The sequence below is a fragment of the Canis lupus genome, chromosome 2 (genome assembly GCF_003254725.2).
Source record: "Canis lupus dingo isolate Sandy chromosome 2, ASM325472v2, whole genome shotgun sequence".
In the NCBI taxonomy this organism is placed as follows: Eukaryota; Metazoa; Chordata; class Mammalia; order Carnivora; family Canidae; genus Canis; species Canis lupus.
In genome coordinates, this window is record NC_064244.1 from 77501474 (window position 1) to 77517748 (window position 16275).

The 16275-nt window shown below is 51.5% G+C and overlaps 1 protein-coding gene across 5 annotated transcripts in view; it reads left to right on the forward strand.

The window, feature by feature from the left end:
* TMCO4 (transmembrane and coiled-coil domains 4) overlaps positions 1–16275 on the forward strand; it is a 91218-nt gene that overhangs the window by 31935 nt on the left and 43008 nt on the right. For all 5 annotated transcript variants that reach the window (XM_025447198.3, XM_025447197.3, XM_025447201.3 and 2 more), the window contains 6 exons: positions 1068–1200; positions 8378–8475; positions 8743–8886; positions 9637–9756; positions 13918–14082; positions 14964–15100. In XM_025447198.3, coding sequence (XP_025302983.3) covers positions 1068–1200; positions 8378–8475; positions 8743–8886; positions 9637–9756; positions 13918–14082; positions 14964–15100 — 797 coding nt within the window. The remainder of the gene's footprint in view (positions 1–1067; positions 1201–8377; positions 8476–8742; positions 8887–9636; positions 9757–13917; positions 14083–14963; positions 15101–16275) is intronic.

Below are 16275 nucleotides of genomic sequence, written 5' to 3' on the forward strand. Positions count from 1 at the left end.
TCTTTTTTTTTTTTTTTTTTTTTTTTTAGGGCTTATTCTCCATGGGGCGGATGTGCTGTAGTTTGCTTAACAAATCCCCTGATGTTAGAAATCTCCAGATGCCTATCACTTCCACGTTAGAAATGCAGCAGTAAGGCCTTTACTCACTATTTTCCACATTTAGGATTGTTTTCTTAAGATTAGCATCTCAGAGATGGAATTCCTGGGCCAGCGGGATGCACATCTTTCCTGCCTCCTTTTTTTATATATATATAAAATACTCATAACCTAAAATGTGACATTTTATGCATTTTTAAGTGTACCGTTCCGTAGTGGTAAGTGCATTCACCATGTTGTGCTGCTAGCACCACCATCCATCTCCAGAGCTCTTTTTTTTTTTAAGATTTATTTATTTATTTGAGAGAGAGAGAAAAAGCACAAGCAGGGGGAGGGGCAGAGGGAGAAGGAGAGAGATCCTCAAGCAGACTCCCAACTGAGCATGGAGCCCGGATGCGGGGCTTGATCTCACAACCCTGAGATCATGACCTGAGCTGTAACTGAGTCAGACAGGACACTCAAATGACTGAGCCTCCCAGGTGCCCCCCAGAGCTCATTTCATCCTGCAAAGCTGAAACTCCGTCCTCCTAAATGCTAATTCCTCCTCCCCCCACCCCCAGCCCTTGGTCGCTGCTCTACTTTGTGTCTCTATAATTTGTGGGGTACACACTGTCCTCACATTCTGATCCATATTGTCAAATTGCCTTCCAGGCAGTTCAAATCAATGCACCCTCCCACCAGCGATGTCCTTGAGCACCCACCTGTTTCCATCACCTCCTTCACAGCTTTGGGATCAAAAACATTGATCTTTGCTAATTTGGTGAAAAATACCACCTTGCTTCTGATCAATGGCTTTCAGCGTTGCATGGTAGCGCATCCGGGACGCCGTCCTGGGGTTTAGTTGACCGCTGCCCGCGGGGTCATGCATGTAGGGTGTTTCCAGGGCTGGGACTTTATCCATCATACTGTTGTTCGGGGTTCTGGGCTTAAAAGCTTAAACTGATTCTCTGCCCTTGTTTCTCTCTTTCGAGGGCGCTACGATGCGCGGGCCCGAGTCCTCATTTGCCACATAAACTCCTTCTTCCGAGTGCCCTTGGGGGAGCTGGATCTCCTCGAAGAGACGTTCCTTGAGAGCCTGAAGGAAACCAAAGAGGAAGAATCTGAGTAAGGGAGCCCTGTGACCCTCACTCCTGCTAGCCAGGAAGCAAGGACTTCCCCTTGAGTGTACTGTTCAGATAACTGATGCTCCCCTCATCACTCCCTCCTCCATCACCCCATTAAGAGATGGTGGTGCACTGAGATGGGAGGAGCACTGGACCAGGAGTCCCAGTGCAGCCCAGACTTGCTGTGTGGCCTTAGCAAGTCATTTCCCCTCTGGGCCCCAGTCCTCAGTTATACAAAGTGTTAAAGTCTGTGACTTTAACAGTCCATGACTTTAACACCATGCTCCACCTCAGGCTCTTGTGACACCTCGCCCATGGGCTGGAGTGGCCTGGATTAAAATCCTACCTCTGACACCCATCTACTTGTCGACCTTGGGCAGGGGTCCCCCATTCTCTAAAGATTTTATTTATTTATTCATGAGAGATGGGGTAGGGGGGAGGCAGAGACAGAGAGAGAAGCAGGTTTCCCATGGAGTAGGGAGCCCAATACAGGGCTGGATCCCAGGACCCTGGGATCATGACCTGAGCTGAAGGCAGACACTTAACCAACTGAGGCACCCAGCCCCCTCTTGTCTAAACCACAATATTCTTTTCTGAAAAATGGGAATAAGGATAGAGTCTTCCCAGGGTTACTGTGAAAAACGAATGTGGTCATGTAGAGGGCTTGGCCCAGGGCTGGCACACAGCAGGTGTGCCATAGATTTGAGTCCTTCCCTTCCCCCACGGACCTCTGAGCTACCAGCTGCAGAGCAGCCTTGCTACATATGGTCAGGTGTGTATAGAGGGAAATTATCCTGGCCAGAGCTCAGCTCTTGGGGGAATGAATAAATACCTTACACAGGATCTGATACTAGAGCAATAAGTCAATCCCAGTCACAACCTAATTGCATGCTCCTTGCACCAGGCACGTCTCTCAGCGTCCTTTCTGTCTGGCCATGATGGCTCTCTGTGAGCAAGCCAGTTTGTGCAAGTTCCACCCAGCTGGGAATGTGGCTTTGAAGCCAGCTTCAGAGCTAGAGCTGCCCTCCCACCAGGGTTTGTAGGGCAAAGGAAGGAGGTGTTTCCTTGACTAAGGAAGAAACTTGATCTGTTGAAATAACCTGAAAACAGACTTGTTTGGATTCCCAGAACTCTGTCAGTGAGGAAACACCGGGATCCAGGCCAATTGCCATAATCAGAAACAAGGCCCAGACTCTCTAGATATATTACTGTGCACAGACACACACGCACGTATCTGTATGCCTGGAAATGGAAGAAAATCTTAGCTATTAGCTTGGAAATCTTATTATCAGAAAAAACATGTCAAGAGGATTTGTTCTGACCATACTGTATAATGCCAGATCAGGGATGATGTGAAACAAGTTCTAGGACAGCCTGGCTCTGCCGCTTGTCAGGGTGTGGTGTTGGGGGAACACTGGGCTTGGGCTTCCATTTCCTCATCTGCAAAATAGGACAATTATAGCACCTCCTTATAGGGTCCTTGGGAGAACTCAAATGAGGTCATACATGTGAAGTGCTTTGAGCAGGCCTTCCATGGGGTAACTAGTTGAAAAATACCATTATTTGCTGTAGTAAAGTCATCATTGTTGACATTGCTACATTTGGTCTCTTGCCTCTGAAAGATATACCACACGTGTGATTTTTAAATTCTTCTTTAGGGTCTTTGGAGACCTCTCAGGTTCTTCCTAGGGTTGCTGGAAGAGCCTGAGATCCAGGGGAGGCCAAGTTCCCAGTGTCTGTATGGTCCTGGGCGCACTACTTTCCCTCTCTGGGCAACAGCACTGGGTTTTTTCACCTATACAAGTAGAGGATCAAATTCTGTGCAGGTTCCTTTTAGCTCTGTGGTTTGTATTTCTGCAAGGTGAGCTTATCACTCGACATCAGAGTGTGATGTACGACATTTCTGTTATTGGGTCCCCATCTGAACCCTGAGGCCATCTGAGCTTCCCCCGCCTGTTTGGTGACTTCACATCCAACAGGGGGGTGATGGTAATATCCCCGTCACAGGGCTGTTGAGAGGATTCAATGAATGGATACATATCAGAAGCTTGGACCAGTGCAGAGCACATAGTAGGTGCCTGCAAGCGTTGGCGACTGCCCTGCCAGCAGTTCACACGGATCACATCAGAATGACATGGCCAACGTGTAGCTTTCAGTGAGCTCTCCGTAGATGCAGGACAAGATGCCATCTCATCAGATGCGCAGACAATCCCCTGGTGTTTTTGCAGAGGAAGAAACACAAGGTCAGAGGAATGATGTACCTCGGTCGAGGTCACAGTGCTGGCCAGTGGCACCATCAGATTCAACCACCATATCTATCTGAATGGCACCCAGTACATCCCTTACGGCATGGTTGACATGCCCAGGTTCCTTCCTTAATTCTGAAGAAAGTAGTAAAGATAATTCTTTTTTTAAGTAGGCTCCATGCACCGTGTGGAGCCCAATGGGGGGCTTGAACTCATGACCCCAAGATCAAGACCTGAGCCAAAATCAAGTCAGATGGTTAACCAACTGAGCCACCCAAGCGCCCCAGTAAGGATAATTCTTAATGGAGCTTTCTGTGCTTTTACTAGGAAAGTGTCTCTAGACCTCCCAGAAATAAGCTCTCCCTCTATCAACTAGAGGAGGTGATTAAAAATAATGATAATAACAAGGTGTTGATGTTGAGCGAGAAAGGTAAGAAACACCCTCTCATGGGAGATGAGGTGGCAGTGGGTGATATTTATTCATGGATCCCTCAGATGGTGATGTGGGTGTCTTGCTCTTCACCATGTATCCATGGCTCTAGCTTCTGTCCTTGAGTGACAGCTCAAGGACAGCTTCTGTCCTTGACACCCAGCCTTGGGTGTCCTTGGAAGGCTGACAGGGAACACCAACTCAAGGTCATTTCTGGCATCCCAGACCATGAGTGTGGCCAGGCCTGGATGATGGCAGAGATTTGCCATGGCATCTGACCTGTGGGCAGTCAGTAATGGGAACGGGGCTCCCTTTGGATTTACTGTCATGCTCTGAATTTCCCACTGTAGAGTAACTCCGAGCGCATTGTAGAGTAACTCCGAGCCAGCATCTCCTGTGGTGCTTTAGATGTTGAAATTCAGCCAGACAATGGAATTAATTGCAGAAGTAAAATGCTGTGTTAGTTAATGATGATTGGCAGATCGCTTCATTTTACGTACAAAACAGTTATTAGGGACATTCGAGTACTTAAATAAGTAAGGCAATCAGTCTGCGTAAACATTGAGAAAGAGGTCCTTAGCTAAATAACTTTGGAGGGAACATTGTAGTCTCTTTGATTCAGCACATTTTTATAAACCTTTAAATAAGAATACTAGAGATTAGAATATAGCATCCATCTAATCTTTGCAAAATTGATTTGATACACTAGCACTCACACATTTAAGTAAAAGAGCTTCAAGGACTGCAGCTCCTGTTTAGTTACTTTATTCCCTTTAGGATATGAGTCGCCCCCCTCCCCTGCATAAACTCAGCTCAAAGGGAAGATGATCTAGTATCGTGGTTGTGCAGATGTCACCGCAGGAAGAATCTAGAAGCAGAAATTTACAAAATTTTACAACATTTCAGATTGGTCGTAGTATCTCAGAAGTTTTCTTCTTGACGGCGATTGGCCTGTTCTCTGGCTAAATATTTTATTTAGCCAAAATGCCCGGCTGGTCTTATAGATGTGGGCATTGAGTGGAAGAATAGATACCGCAGCAACGTGTTCACACGCAGTCCTTGTTGGAATGATTAGGTTCAGTTCAATAAATGTTTTCTGAAAAAAAAAAATAAATAAATAAATGTTTTCTGAGCGCCCTCCAGGTCCCATGCCCGGGCAAGCTGCTGAGGGTAGAGAGCAAGAAAGGCCCTGTCTGTGCAAGTGTCAAACAAGATACAGGGGGTCCCTGGAGGGCTTGCTACGGGTACAGCTGCCTCACCCTCATGCCCAGAGCTTCTGGCCCAGGAAGCTGTGAATTTAACAGCTACCCTGGGGGTTTGTGATGCAGCTGATATACAAGGCCCCACCCTTTGAAAACCATTGGTCTAGAATTCCATGCTGAGTACAGAGGGTTAGGGACCCCAGAGTCCAGGCAGTTAGGCAACCCTGGGGCTCAGGGAGGCTTCCTGGAGGAGGTGAGTCTTGAATGATGACTAGTGTTTAGCCAGCCAGAGGAAGGTGAGAAGGTCCTTGAAGCCGAGGTCCCCCGGGAGCACAGGGACCGAGAAGTCCTAGGCAGTGTGCCTGGTGGCAGTGTAGTGTTTCTGGAGGGCCAAGTGTCAGTGAAGAAATAATGAGCAATGAGGCTGGAAAGGAGGCAGGGTCCAGGTCACCCAGGGCCTCAGTGTCATGTCAGAGAGGTGACACTATTCTCACTCAAGGCAGAGGGAGGGGGCACAGAGGCTGGAGAGAGGGAGGCAGAGGGTCAGGGTCATACTGTCTATCGCTGTGGTGGTGCTGTCCTCATCCCCCCCATTTCCAGTCCCTATGGGAGAAAACTGTGGCTCAGGAGCCTTGGGGGATCCAGCGAGATCATGGCAGAGCTGGGCTCGTCAGGATACCTCTGTCCCAAATTTCCACACTGTTTCCCAGCCCGTTAAATGAGATGCTGCTGATTCAGCGCCAGCTGCTCTGCACTTGATGCAGTGCACGATCCTGTTGTACGTCCGCCCTCAGCAGCTGGAGTCTTTTCCTCAGACCTTGAACTCTGCTGAAAGCAGCTAATTGCCAGCCTTCCCGTTTGCATGGAATGGTGCTAGCAGTCAAGGGCCAAAGTATATCTCCAGCCTGCATGGAGGCGGATGTTATCATAATAATGAAAGGAATGATAATAGCAGCAAACATACCTGATTACAATATGCCAGTCGCTGCATATGGATTATCTCATTGACCCCCACGGTGCCCTCGGGGATGAAGTGCTATAATTATCCCCACAGGTGGGGTGAGGCAAGTCAGACGGGTCAAGTAATTGGTGCTTAGTCACAGTTAGTAGCTCAACCATCAGGATAGACTGACTTTTGCTGCAGTAACAAATGACCTCCAAGTCTCAATGGCTTGCTTGCAACAAAGGTGCATTTCTTTTAAAAAAAAAAAAAAAAAGATTCTATTTATTTATTCATGAGGCAGAGAGAGAGAGAGGCAGAGACACAGGCAGAGGGAGAAGCAGGCTCCCTGCTGGGAGCCCGATGCGGGACTCGATCCCAAGACCCCGGGATCATGACCCGAGCCAAAGATAGATGCTCAACCACTGAGCCACCCAGGTGCCCCCAAAGGTGCATTTCTTCTTCGTAACACATGTCCCTGGCAGACTGGCGGTGACTTTAACCCACTCACTGTCTTGGTTCTGGGTCCCACGCAGGGTGACAGAATGACCTCTGTCTGGAATGTTGCTAGGTTGAGGCAGAGCAGGAGACTCATCAGACCACCTGCACTAACTCTTAAAGATTGTGCCAGAAGTGACACACGGTACATTTCATTAGTGAAAGTGTGTGATGCCCTCCCCCCTTCTGCTCTACAGGGCGGGGATGTGTACTGTTTGTGTAGGGAGGACCAGTACAGGGGAGAGATAAGCACACCTGGTGGGCAGTGCTCCTCTACCACACAACAGGGGCCGAGGCCAAGTTCACAGGGTCTGCTCCTGGCAGGTCAGGACCCACGTTCTGTCGCCATCCTGCCTTCAACTCCCTTAGATATACACAGTTGAGCCTCATCCCATGCCCGATGGCATGAATCTCAGCCACGGAAAACTGGCACACCTGTGGTATGCAGCACGGGGACGTTTATGTGCAGTGTGTGCTTCCCTTTAGCAAAGTAGCTGTGAAGGGCTATCCTCGGCACCCCGGATGGGCCGTGGGGAAAGAATTTGTTGGGGTGAACTGGCAAAGAACCATAAGGCATAGCAGCTCCTGCACGCCCAGCTCAAATCCCACTTCTCTTCGATGACCCGAGGATGAGCTACTTCTCGATATAATGTGCGATTCGGGAGGAACGAGATGGCAAGGAAACGGGTGTTGGTCGAGGGCTGTGTTGTCCTGCGCACAGACATCCAGAAGTGCCAGCCCGAAGCCCACTCTTGGTGACCAGCTGTTGAATGGGTGGATGAAGAAAGAGTGCATTTCGTCTTTACAACCCACTTCTGACATGACAGTTGTTATTAATCCCATTTCACAGAAGAGGAAGCTGAGGCTTGGGGAAGTGCAGGAGCGTGGCACCAGCCACCGTTTTGGTCATCTGTCCCTTGCAGTGTGCTGTTACGCTAAATGCTTGGCTGACATTCTCTTCCTCGATGCCCGCAGCCCCTCAGGAGGGGGCTGCTGTTGTCCCTTCACTGGTCTGTGATCCGAACACAAGAACAAAACCGCTTCCAGGGTAAGAGAAACCATGCGAAGCACAAAGCACGGCGCTGGCTAGACGCAATCCCTCAGTAAATATTAACCATTTTCCCTCTTGATCGCCGTCATCTGCTATCACGCTGTACATGGAGTTGTCCAAACTCCAACTTCAGCTCAGAGTTCGCACTCACGAAGACTGCACCGACCGGCCCTTGATCCCTCCTCCTGCTCCTGATTGCCCCCCCAGCCCTGAGGGCCATGCACCTGACACGAGAGCTGCTGGGCTTGGTGACACTCTGCACACACAGTGGCCATCCTCAGCTTCATCTGACCCAGTTTATCCCCAACGCTTCCTTCCTGCTCAATTTTATAGCTTTTAAACGTCAGGTCTGGCCGATTCTAGCTTTTGCTCCAAGGCCAAGGTCTCCCCGATGGCCCACACTTGCAGAGGGAGATGGGATCAGACGGTGGGGAATAGGGAGGGAACGGGAAGGCAGGGCGATGGAGTCTGGGATCGTATTTGGTACTTGTTCTGGGTCCATCTGTTCAAAGATATTGTCTGTGCTGCTTTTGTTATTATTATTTTTTTGTCTTTTATTATTCAAATTGCAACCCCGTTAGGATGGATCCATGGGGTAAGTAGCACATCCTGCACACTGGGATTTTCCAGCTGGGTTTTAGAAACTTCACAGCTTCTTAAAACCATCGCTGGGCCCAGGGTGACTTTGGTACCTCGCTCTGCATGGCAGCGTACCCAGCATTGATCCTAGTTTGGGGGGCTCACTGAGGCGGGGTGGTCTCAAGGGGTCCCAGGCACAGCCAGCCCTAAAGACCAACCTCTTTCCCCCCAGAACGGCTGAGGCATCCCGGAAGAAGAAAGAAAACCGGAGGAAATGGAAGCGCTATCTCCTGATAGGCCTGGCAACCGTCGGAGGAGGGACAGTGATCGGTAAGGCCAGCCCACGTCGGGCCGGTGGCACATGGGTCAGGGCAGTGCAGAGCAAGGGACGAAGCCAGGCTCACGAAGCTAGAGAGGAGAGTGTAAGGGGTCAGCTGGGAGGTGGCCCCCGGCGCACACCAGGTGCCCTGTCAGCAGGAAGTGAGTTCATCCGAGTTCATAGAAGCATCCGTGAAAGGCAGTGAGCAGCCAACGGGGGAAGAACCCGATAGGCCGCATCTTCCCATCTTTACCTACTATGGGCTGTTTTCCTTGCAGGCGTGACCGGGGGTCTAGCTGCCCCTCTCGTGGCTGCTGGCGCCGCAACAATCATTGGCAGTGCTGGGGCAGCAGCTCTGGGCTCGGTGGCCGGCATCGCTGTCATGACCTCACTATTTGGTGCAGCTGGAGCTGGCCTGACAGGTAAGGTTCCAGGGGAGTGGTGGCCTAGGGGGGATTTTTAGCCAGGGTGGCCAAGCTCTTATGGTACATGCCCAGATTCTCACCTGAGATGGCTCTCCAGGAGACAGAGGAGGACGCGGCTCTTCTTAGGCTGAGTCCCAGCACCGCTGGAACTCTCAGCAGGTTTCCCACAGAACTGGCCCAGTAGCCTGGCGTGAGCCAGGTGGGCATCTGCACCTGTATAGACTTTCTGAGAAGGATCTGATTGGAACTGCTTGTCTCCATCCAGGAAATTTCCAGGCTGGCCACCTTGGAAACACGTGGCTTCTTCATGTTCAGATGCCGTATGGCCATCCTGTGTTAACCAGTATCACGGGGGCGGGGTGGGGGTCCTAAATCATATGTGCCAGCAGCACCCCAGCCCCCAGTAACTCCCCAGGTGGAATCCATCCCTCCCCACATTGAGAAACATGGTCAGTTTACATCCATGGTGTTCATGGGAAGAAAAGATCTAGAACCACGGAGTCAGGATGGAGCAATGAGTTCCAGCTCCAGCTCTGTGGCGGAGAGCTGGCTGGTCTTTGGAAGCCCCTTACCCTTGGCTGTAATCAGCACCTACCTTTAATGACTTAAAAAATGGGACATTTGTCCAGGGGCAGGACACACAGTTGGCACTCACTGTGAGTGTGTATGAGCGCAGAGCGCCACTCTGACTAACGTTCCTGGGGTCCTCAGCCATCTCCACCCTCATTTTTGTATCTGGGTTTTTAGGATACAAGATGAAGAAGCGTGTGGGGGCCATTGAAGAGTTCACATTTCTGCCTCTAACAGAAGGCAGGCAGCTGCACATCACCATCGCCATCACAGGGTGGCTGGCGTCCGGCAAATACCGTGAGGACCAGGGGCAGAGCAGAGAAGGGTGGGGGACGGGGGAAGTGTTGACTGAGCTGGGACTGCTGCTGTGGGCTAAGCTCTGGTAGGCTCTTACCTGTGTATGTCTCTAGAGGGGTGGGGGGAGCCCCGTTTTGCAGAGGTAGAAACTGAGGCTCAAGAACTTGAGAGGACTTCATCCCATACCCGTCTACTCATCCACCCTTCATCTATCTGCCAGTCTGTCCACACACCCACCCATCCATCCATCATCCACACACTCACCCATCCATCATACATCCACCTACCCACCCATCCACCCATCTACCCATTCGCCTACCCACCCACCCATCCACGCATCCATCCATTCTTCTATCAATTCATCCATTGAGCAGTATTTATAGAGTATTGTACATACCACATGCCACACACTGAGCCAGACCCTAGGAATTCAGTGATGAGTAGTAATTACAGGGAAGTTTTATGGATGGCCCAGTAAGGGAATCAACAGAGTGTTTCTGGGGAGTGAGGGAAAGGTTCCTGGAAAAAGGGACATTTAAGCTAAAAACTGGGAGCTAACTGGGTAAAGATGGAGCAAAAAGTATAAACTGAGCAAAGGAGCAGCATGTACCAAGGCCCATGGTGCAAAAGGTCCGGCTGGAACGGGGCGCTAGAAGGCAGGAGTAATGACAGGGTTGGATCATGCTGGAGCATGTGAGGTATGGCAAGGAGTTTGAATTTATCCTCAGAGCCAGTAGGAGAGAACAAAGGACTTTAAGCATGGGATGTAAAGTTAAAAAGACTTTAAGTAGGTGAGAGTGCGTCTTGACTGTGTGACCTCAAGCAAACTTCTTAACCTCTCTATGCTTCAGCTGCTTTCTTTGTAAAGTAGAACAAATTATCCCTGCCTTTCAAGATACTGGCAAAGTTTAAATTAAACAAGACAACACATGGCAGGCACCCGGTTTCTCACTGACATTCTTTCCCTTTGCTGCTCTCATTTGAACGTGTGTTTTGGGGGAGATTCTAACCAGGGTGGTCTCAAGGGCTAATACCATGGTCCACCCACTGCCTGGCTCACTGTTGCAAGTGCCTCGTGTGAGGCTTAGCAAACAGTTCATTACCAAGAGACAGAGAGACAGAGCTCAGGGCGGGTCAAGGAATCTGGAGCATCCCAGCCAGACACGAGCTAACAGCCTTCTGAGTTTCCAAATCTCTGGGATCTGAGGGTGGAAGCCACAGCTCTTCTAAATGACACAAGCAAGCAAGTGAGAAAATGTCCAGGCTCCATGTGGAGGCACGAACAGGTGCCAGAGTCTGATTAGCGTGTGATCGCCAAGCCCCTGCCGCATGCAGCACGTCTCTAATGTTAGTGGAGCACCTAGTCCGTACCTACCCCGAGTCACATTTTGCCCACACAATGGGAACTTGATAGGCATTACCTCGCGAGATCCGCACATCCACACCCTGAGGCAGGGGCTGTTCTTGTCCTGAGTGGGCAGGAGAGGAAACCCAGGAGGGGCATGTGAGGTCAGGTGAGTGGCAGATGCAGGATTCGAACCCACATCTCCTGACCCAAAGTTCATAGCTGTCTCCCTTCTCTCCTTTCCCTGACAGCACGCTGCAGGCGGGAACAAGAGCAAGCATCTAAGTTAAGGAATTTGCGATTCTGACCAATGTGAAAAGCAAATTCCTTATCTTTGTTTTAATCCCCTTCGCTCGGTTTGCCCCAAGTCAAAGACAAAATTCATTGTAGGGGGAGGGAATCCTGTTCAGGATTCTCCTCCAGCAGCCATTGCAGTGCTCTCCAGGAGAAGGGAGGGCGGGTGTTTAAAAGAAATGTGGGGGATCCCTGGGTGGCTCAGTGGTTTGGCACCTGCCTTTGGTCCAGGGCACGATCCTGGAGACCCAGGGTCAAGTCCCACATCGGGCTCCCTGCACAGAGCCTGCTTCTGTCTCTGCTTCTCTCTCTCTCTCTCTCTCTCTCTCTCTGTGTGTGTGTGTGTGTGTGTGTGTCTCATTAATGAATAAATAAAAAATCTTTAAAAATTTTTAAAAAGAAATGTGGGAAGCTAGATGACGCCAACGAGGGAGATAAGGCATCTCTTCCCGTCTCTGCCAGGAGAGAAGCCTTTGGGTCATCCCACGCTTGCTTCTGTGTGTGGTGGCGATAGCTGGACTCTCTGCAGCCCACCCCTTTATTAAACAGGATTATATGCAATAATGACAACAGCTTTGCAGCCAACCAGGCTCCACCCCAAGCATCTCGCATGCCTTGCTCACTGAGCCCCTCACTGCAAGCCAGGGAGGTGGGCATCACCGTCACCCCCATTTTATAGACAAGGAAACTGAGGCTCGTAAGGGCTGCTCAGGGTCACCAGGCTAGCCAGGGACCAGGGCAGGGCTCACCACCGTTCTCACTGGCTCCACAGCCCCTGCTCTGGGCCACGGGGTGATACAGCGCAGACGGTGCTTTAGAGTTTACACAGTGCTGTGCATTCGGCTTCTCACGTGATCCCCGTGGATCAGGAGTCAGATGTTATCATTCCGCTCCTACAGGTGTAGGGACCAAAGCCCACGAGGGCGGCCTGCCTGGCTGACGAAGCTGCTTATGACACAGCCCTCCTCATCCGTACTCTCCCCCACCCCAGCCCCTGCTCTCCATCCTGAGCTGTCGCGGGCCGTGACAGGGTCCCTGCAGAGCAGGGAACAGCCCCAGGGTGGCCCCGGCATCAGCATGGCACCCTCAGCTAGGGGTAAGGCCTTGGAGTGCAGTAGGGAGCTGACACCCAGAACCCGAAGCCTCAGGGAAGCTGATGCCACACATTCATTCATGGTCATATTTTTGTGAGTGTTTGCTACGTGCCATGTCACCAGGCTTCGGGCTCCTAATCCATGACAAACAGACCGTGGGAGATGTGCACTGAACACAGGTGCACAACCATGCGTGTAATTGCACGCTGCGACGAGAACTCTCAGTGGAAAAGGACGGGGTGCATTTGCTCCACCAGAGGGGCCACGTGGGCTTCCCCGGGGAAGACGCTACTGAACTGGAAGCTCAGGGCAAGTAAAAGTGAACAGAGAGAGTGATGGTTTAGGCAGGGGAGGGAGGAGACTCCTGTTTTGGAAAGGTTGCTTGGGCCACAGGCAAAAATGCATGGGGGGCCAGGTTAGGCATCCTGCTGTGCCCCCTTGTCCTTCTCGCAGAGCGGGGCGACTGTGTGATGTGTGCACAGCCCTGCCCGGGCCCAGCCTGAGGCCTAGGTGGCTCCATTTCCTCAGCTGTGAAGCAGTGGCAGGATTCGAACCCACGTCTCCTGACCCACCCTATTTCAGAGGCCTTGAGAGGAAGCATGTGTTTCTGGGGGGCAGAGTGTAAGTGAGAAATTGGGGAGCAATGGGTTGGGGAGGGAGGCAGGGGCCAGCTCACCGAGGGCCTCGGGGTCGTGCCGGAGAGGTGACATTATCCCCAGAGCCGAGGGAAGGGATGCGGAGCTGGGGAGAGAGGGAGGCAGAAAGTCAAGGTTCGACTTCTGCCCGACGTTGGTCACTGTGGTGCTGCTGTCCTCATCCACCCATTTCCAGTCCCTAAGTGAGAAAATTGAAACTTGGAAGCATTGGGCAACCCAGTGAGATGGTGGCAGAGCTGGGCTCAGGTGCCTCTGCCCCAAACTTCCAGACTGCCTCCCAGCCTGAGTTTGTTGAATGACTTCCCGTTGACGCCCAGAGCCAGCTGCTTGTTGCAGTGCACGTTCCTGTTGTACACCCTCAGCAGCTGATGCCAGAATGACTGCAGGGTGGGAGAGAGTGGCACTGCACACACATAGAAGCTCGAACACTTCATTCCTACGACTCCACTATAAAGAGAGATAGATACTCATCTCCCCGCTGCACAGATAAGCACAGTAAGGCTCAGGGTGGATAGTGGTGTGCCCAGGGTCGCCCAGCTACTAACGAATGCAGAGCTGAGACTCGAACCCCAGCCTGCTGACTCACGAGGTGGCGCTGTGCTCCGTCGGGTGCTTCATCTGTTCTGCTAACTGCTGCCGCTCATCAGCAGGGGTGGGCCTCTGTCTCTCCACAAGGGCACATGGTCCCCTGTCCCCACCTGCCTGGGAAGGTGGGGTGGGGCACCCTCTGTCACAGATAGGAGAGACCCCACCTACCCGTGTTCTCCCTTAGGCACCTTCAGCGCCCCATGGGCGGCCTTGGCCCGCAGCCGCGAGCAGTACTGCCTGGCGTGGGAAGCCAAGTACCTGATGGAGCTCGGCAACGCCCTGGAGACCATCCTCAGTGGTCTTGCCAACATGGTGGCCCAGGAGGCCCTGAAGTACACGGTGTTGTCTGGTAAGCCCACCCGCCCCAACCCCACCGCCAGCAGCAGCATGCCCACTGCTCCCAACCTACACTGGTGCCGTATCTTTACACACCCTAGTTGCCCCAGACAAGGCCAGAGTGGACAGTCAGCTGATCCATAGACACATGAGCAGGCCCAGCTACGACCAGCCAAATGAAGCCTCACAATTTCTCAGCTATTATGAGAAATGACTGCTGTTTTAAGCTACTGGGTTTTGGGGTTGCTTGTTACACAGCAATAGCTACCTGATACGCTGTGTGACAATGTGATCGGTTGTTTACCTGTCACCTCCCCACAAAGACTATACACTTCATGGACAGGAGTGCAGCCTTAACCTCTCTCTGAGATCCTAAGGCCCAGCAGAGTGTCTGGGGCCACTAGGGCAATTCGGGCAACTCGGCTCTGCTCCATTTGTCTGTCAACCCCCCCCCCCCACTGGGATCAGCAGGCTAGCCCACACCAGCTATAGAGGTGCACGAGAGGCCAGCCCCGATGCACAAAATCATTTCAAGTCTCATGTCTACTAATATCTTGTTGGCCAAAGCAAGTCACATGGCTGAGCCTAGCGTGGACAGCAGGGCAGGGGCTGGGGCATTGCAGAGTATAGCACAGGGTGGGAGGACAGAGTGGAGTGACAAATCAAGGCCATCTTTGGAATCCCAATCATGACAGGTGCTTGAACAGAAGGAATCTAGACCATGAATCAAAAATACATGAGCTTCGATTTTCTTCATTGCTCTTCAGTGGTTTGGCAGCACTTGGACAGCCAACAGGTTCCAAGTTCAAGACTCTGCATGCATTCACTTGGGCATCCATTGGCTAGCCCGTCACTCCCCTCACTGCTTTCCTCGCTGATATCCTGTCTCCCCAGGCATCGTGGCTGCCCTGACCTGGCCAGCCTCGCTCCTCACTGTCGCCAACGTCATCGACAACCCCTGGGGTGTGTGTCTCCACCGGTCAGTGGAGGTTGGCAAGCACCTGGCCCATATCCTGCTCTCGCGGCAGCAGGTAAGAGGGGAAGTGAGCAAGTTGACCTGTGCACAGACGTCAGCCCTAGAGACAAGTCCACATGGAGGTAGTCTAGTGGCTTTGGGCAGGTGGACGGTCTTCACCGCCCCTTAGTTGAAGTCACAGAAGCATCCCAGGATTGACGAGTGAGAATTTTAGATTGTGCATTTCTAGCAGGTAGTTAGGTGAGGACTGAATAACAGGGACATCTGTGGGTATGGACAAGGCCAGGTGCTCCTTCCTACACGTGTAGAGCTACCATCTGAGTGGATCTTCAGTGGCCCAAATACCGTGTAAAATGCTCGGGAAGATAAATGAGCATCAAACTTCTAAAATTTGGGAGCACCTGGGTGGCTTAGTTCATCAAGCAACCGACTCTTGATTTTGACCCAGGTCATGATCTCAGCATCCTGGGATCGACCCCCCAAGTTGGGCTCCATGGTCAGCAGAGAGTCGACTTAAGGATCCTCTCTCCCTCTCCCGCTGCCCCTCTCCCTCATGATCTCTCTCTCTCTCTCTCTCTCTCTCTCTCTCTCTTTCTCTTTCTCTTTCTCTTTCTCTCTCAAATAAATAAATCTTTAAAAAAAAAAAAAAAACTGGGGATCCCTAGGTGGCTCAGTGGTTTAGCGCCTGCCTTTGGCCCAGGGCGCGATCCTGGAGTCCCGGGATCAGGTCCCACGTCGGGCTCCTGGCATGGAGCCTGCTTCTCCCTCTGCCTGTGTCTCTGCCTCTCTCTCTCTCTATGTCTATCATAAATAATAAATAAAAATATTTTTAAAAATAAAAAAATAAATAAAAATAAAACCTTTTAGGGGCATCTGGGTGGCTCAGTGGTTGAGCATCTTCCTTTAGTTCAGGTCGTGATCCTGGGGTCCCAGGATCGAGTCCCACATCAGGCTCCTCTTGATGCTGTAACAAATCACCACAGATTGACTGGCTGAAAACAACACAGATTTATTATCTTAGAGCTCTGCGGTCAGAAATCTGAAATGGGTCTTCAGGGCTGCGCTCTTTACGGGCCTGCAGGGAGCATCCACTTCCCTGCCTTTTCTGGCTGCCAAATGCCATCTACACTCTGGCTGGTAGCTCCCTAGCTCCATCTTCAGAGCCAGCAGCGTGGCCTCTTCAGATCTTTCTCCGTGTCCCTTGCTTCTGCCAGCACGTCACCTGTCTGA